Here is a 4,473-nt window from a genome sequence, read left to right as displayed (position 1 = left end):
CCAGTATAATGACTGATGCCTTCTCTGCTTACTAACACTAAAGAAGCAGGACCAATAATAAATACTGTCCAACTAATATATATGAGATAAAACAACAAAGTAAAATGAGACATCATCAAGATACTAAACTACTTGAAGAAATCAAATGTTCTTGTAAGGATATGAAGTACCTTGTGTCTAATAACCCATTATCATATGAGATCAACATGAAAGCAAATGTGTCTTCTGTAGCAGTAACAATGTATAAGTGTGTCCTGTGTCAGTCCCTACATCTTCCTCAGAAGTGTTTGTTGCTGGAGAATTCTTTTCACAGGCACTGCATGAATTGCTGCAAAGTTCTCACTCATTACTTCTTCATAGAAGGCATGAAATCCATATTGTTCTCTTGTTTTTCAAAAGGTTAGTTTCATGTGTAATATCTTTCTCACCCTAAGACACAGAGAAATAAGGCTCTTCCACAGTTTGAAAAACATCAAAGAAACCTGAGAACAATGATATCATGTCCCACACCTGTTTTTCATAGGAAAACTGGTAACAAAACAGACAGAAAAGATCCAAATACCAGTAGGTTGACAAGACCTCTGTGTTCAAGCTTAGACCATGATCACATTGCAGGTTTTGATGATGTTAAATACATCTAAAAAAATTACACAAATCGCAAAACATTGCACACTCTAAACTGAGTATAGCCTACAGTATGCAGGTTAAATCATAAGCAGATTTTTATGAGAAACTCAGTACGGAAATCAGAAATAAAATTTCCACTGACAACATGTTAGGTTCTCAAATAACAGTATCTATCTCTATCTATCTATCTATCTATCTATCTATCTATCTATCTATCTATCTCCCTCCCTATAAGAGCTTGGCAATTGTCTGTTTGCATGTCCCTAAGAAAAGATACAGAAAAAATTCCTAAAGATATTCAAAATATTCCTCTCAAGTCTACTTAGAAAGATGAAAGGAAAATATGGATAGGCTTTTAAAGATTTTAAAAGTGGAAAGAGAATCTAACACATGGGCATAGATCATTAAAAGGAAGTGTTCAAAATGAAGTTCAAGAAAATAATGAAAATTTTTAAATGCATAAAAATTTTCAACACTAAACTGAAATAATGATATGAAATTATTATTATACAGAAGCAATACCGTGACTGTTACAGAATGAAAGACAAGCAATTCGTGTCACATGAGGACTAGCCAAACCACTGACCCAACAAGAGGAGTTTAGCAAAGTTCTCAGGTGCAAACAATTGTGTTGGTTCCCTTGAACCTGCACAAAACTGTGATGCAGAGTGAACTGTTCTCTAGTCAAGCAGCACGTTGCAGCTGAACGTCTCAAAGCAAGGAGGTTTTTGTTAGGGTCTGTATCACTGTGGGAGGAGCATGTGTAGCTTGGAAGCAGTAATAAACACCCAAATCCTCAGCCTCCACTCTGCTGATTTTGAGTGTGAAATCTGTCCCTGACCCACTGCCACTAAACCTATCAGGGACTCCAGAGTAACGGTTGGACACTGCATAAATTAGGGGCTGTGGAGACTGGCCTGGCCTCTGTAGGTACCAACTCAAATAGGTATTTCCATTACTATGTAAGAGACTCTGACTTGACCGGCAAGAGATGGAGGCTGATTGTCCAATGGTAACCGACAAAGAGAGTGGAGTTTGGGTCATCACAACATCACCATTGGTTCCTGAAATTAAAATAGAATAGTAAAAATTCAGTATAAATCAGAATCTCCATGTTAGCACAGATTATGTCTCATTAGTTTCTCATCATTACATAACTAAGCCTCACAAGCCCATCTTGAGCAACAAGACCTTCCTCATTACACATGGACAGCACACAAAAGCAACCAGATATTTCACTTTATCCTCACTCTTGCTTTCATCTATCACTATTCTTACCCAGAATACAGAAAATTAGCAGAAACAGGGACTGGACAGGAAACATCATTTTGAGGAGATAAACTAAGTAGAGTTATCAGTGAATGCAAGAGTACAGCTGAGCTTTTATTTAGGCCAACAAGGCAGGGACCTCCCTGGGGAGCAATATGCAAATACCATGAACCGCATAACAGTGTAAATAGAGAAGACAGTTATGTGGGCTTCTTAAATTTAAAGATGACTCAAAGAAATCTTCTTATAGAACAGGAGTGAAAGGATTAAAACAAAATGTGGTGACAGATGTGAGACAAGAAGGATGATGAAAAATTGATGAAGCATTTCAAATCAGTTGTAAATATGTATTAACAATGTAGTCTTGTTGTCTAATTTAAAATTTATTTAAATTTTGTCTAAAATCACACAGTTAAATTGTAAGGAACTATGGGAATTTAGTGAAAACTCATAGTTAATTATCCTCTGGAATGAAATGAGCTGCCAGGAGTTTGTACTCATAGTCTCTAGTGTACAACAAAAGTACAAGAAGGAAGCAAATTATTCAACTAAGTCTTCACATTATTGACTATGTTCTTATTCAGGGTTAGAATATAGACTTATGGTTACATTCAAGGTGATTCAGTTGGGTTATATGTGTTTTTCAAATAGAAAAGCATTCAATAATCCTTACCATATGATTACTCATACATACTATACACTCACATTGAAATGCATGCATAAATCCATTACCATACTTATCCTATATAAATATACACATTGTTCTCCGAGCACTGAAATGTTTTATTAGATCAAATTCTCTTAAGCTTACACATCAGTCAAACTCTGAACTTATTGCTGTAAGCAAAGGTTGTGTATTTTTTCACTCTCCAATCTCATTTAAATGAAATCATAGAACATATATCATTCATTATCTTTTCTTTATCTTCAAGGCACAAATGTTTCTTTAAAAGTTCACTCATATTCTGGGAATAAATAAATATCTCTATTGCTGAATCTTCTACTAATGATAGCATTTATCCATTCATATAGATATTTATATTTTTAACTGTTAAGAACTAGAAAACAAACTTACCATAAGTGTATTTCTATCAGATTATAATTGAACATTTATCTCCATATATCTTTGGGAGATTCATGGAATGGTATTTGTCAGCCTCCTTCACAGATATAAAGATGAAGTTATGATAATTTATTAACTATAAATTTCTTTGGCTACCAATGCTAATATTATGTAATATACATCCTTCTCCTAGTCATTCTTACATTAACGTATACTCAAAAGGGTTACTTAACCAAATAATTCCAGTTTTAATAGTATGTTTTGTTTCCTGAGATACCATAACCCAAAGTATAAATGTAAATGTCCTGCTTATCTTTTGTTCACAGCTCTGCCAAGAGTTTTTTTTTTTACTATTTTTTTAATTTTTCCACTTGGTCATTGAATGGTATGTATGAAAATTATTTTAATACTAATGCCTTCCAGATTCTTCGACAAAATGCATTATTAATATATAAATAACACAAAATTGCCTTGCCTGTATAAAAGAAAATTAGTTACATAAGGAAACTGACTCAGAAACAATTTTTATGTTACCAATTAAATTCATAATTATCTTATTTACAATACATGTGGACCCAAATGGCAACTTAGGGAAGCCATAAATAACACCTAATTAGCCAAATGACAGAAAAAGTGCATACTTTGCACAAATGACAGAACAAGTGCATACCCATATAAAACCCACCACCTATAGGTATAAGTAATTCAACCCTCATATAAAATGATTGAAAATTATCACAAAGATGGGTGTTATCATGAAACTAGAGCATCTTAGAGAATAATGTAGGGAAAATCTAGCTAGTATAGGGTTTTTAGGTGACTTAGGACAATGCCAAACTGATGATCCATATAAAAATGTGTATGATAGGCTTTAGTAACTTGCCATAATTCATAGTGAAAAACACTGGCAAGAGACATGGACATTTTCAAAAATCTCTTTTATAAATTACTATCATTTTAAATATTCAACTAACTCTTCAGTTTAACAATGATTTCAAATAACCATTTTATTCATATTTACATAATGTACTTATTTTCAAATTATAATAAATTTACATCATTTTAGAAAATGATGCATTGTACTCAGACTACACCTCATAAAGGAGAATATGAACATCATATCCTCACAATACAGCCTCATTATATCACATTCATTATTTTAGTGTGATAAAATATATGATAAATTATATGGTAGTTGTGCAAGTAAATAAAGTTACAAACTGCTATGTAACTGTAAGAATACTGAAATTACAGATGAATGAGATAACAAAATGATGAGTGTGGGAAATTCAATTCTGAGTTTCCCTTCACTATTTATAAAAATGCAAATTGTGGTATGACCATACAAGACAGATTTATTACAATATAAAAATTCTTTATCCTGTCTTTCAACAGGTAGGATACTTAGATGACCTGGTCTAAATCTATGCTATCTGTTTTTCTTGGAGACAGAGTTAATATCGCTTGCCATGCCAGTCTGAAAACAAGGAATCTTTCTAAACCATTAGTAAGGC

The 4,473-nt window shown here is 33.1% G+C and overlaps 1 gene segment (V, D, J or C); it reads right to left on the bottom strand.

Annotated features, from left to right (window-relative positions):
• Nucleotides 1–1,338: 1,338 nt before the first annotated feature.
• On the bottom strand, nucleotides 1,339–1,954 carry LOC121432860. The segment is given in 2 exon segments: nucleotides 1,339–1,691; nucleotides 1,906–1,954. Coding segments are annotated over 2 exon segments (402 nt in total).
• Between the last annotated feature and the right edge of the window lie 2,519 nt (nucleotides 1,955–4,473).

This window comes from Microtus oregoni, unplaced genomic scaffold (genome assembly GCF_018167655.1).
Source record: "Microtus oregoni isolate MIOR12 unplaced genomic scaffold, Mior012 000002F_ref0000024, whole genome shotgun sequence".
NCBI classification, from domain to species: domain Eukaryota; kingdom Metazoa; phylum Chordata; class Mammalia; order Rodentia; family Cricetidae; genus Microtus; species Microtus oregoni.
The sequence above is the reverse complement of the archived record's forward strand: the minus strand, read 5'-3'. Positions and strand labels throughout refer to the sequence as shown.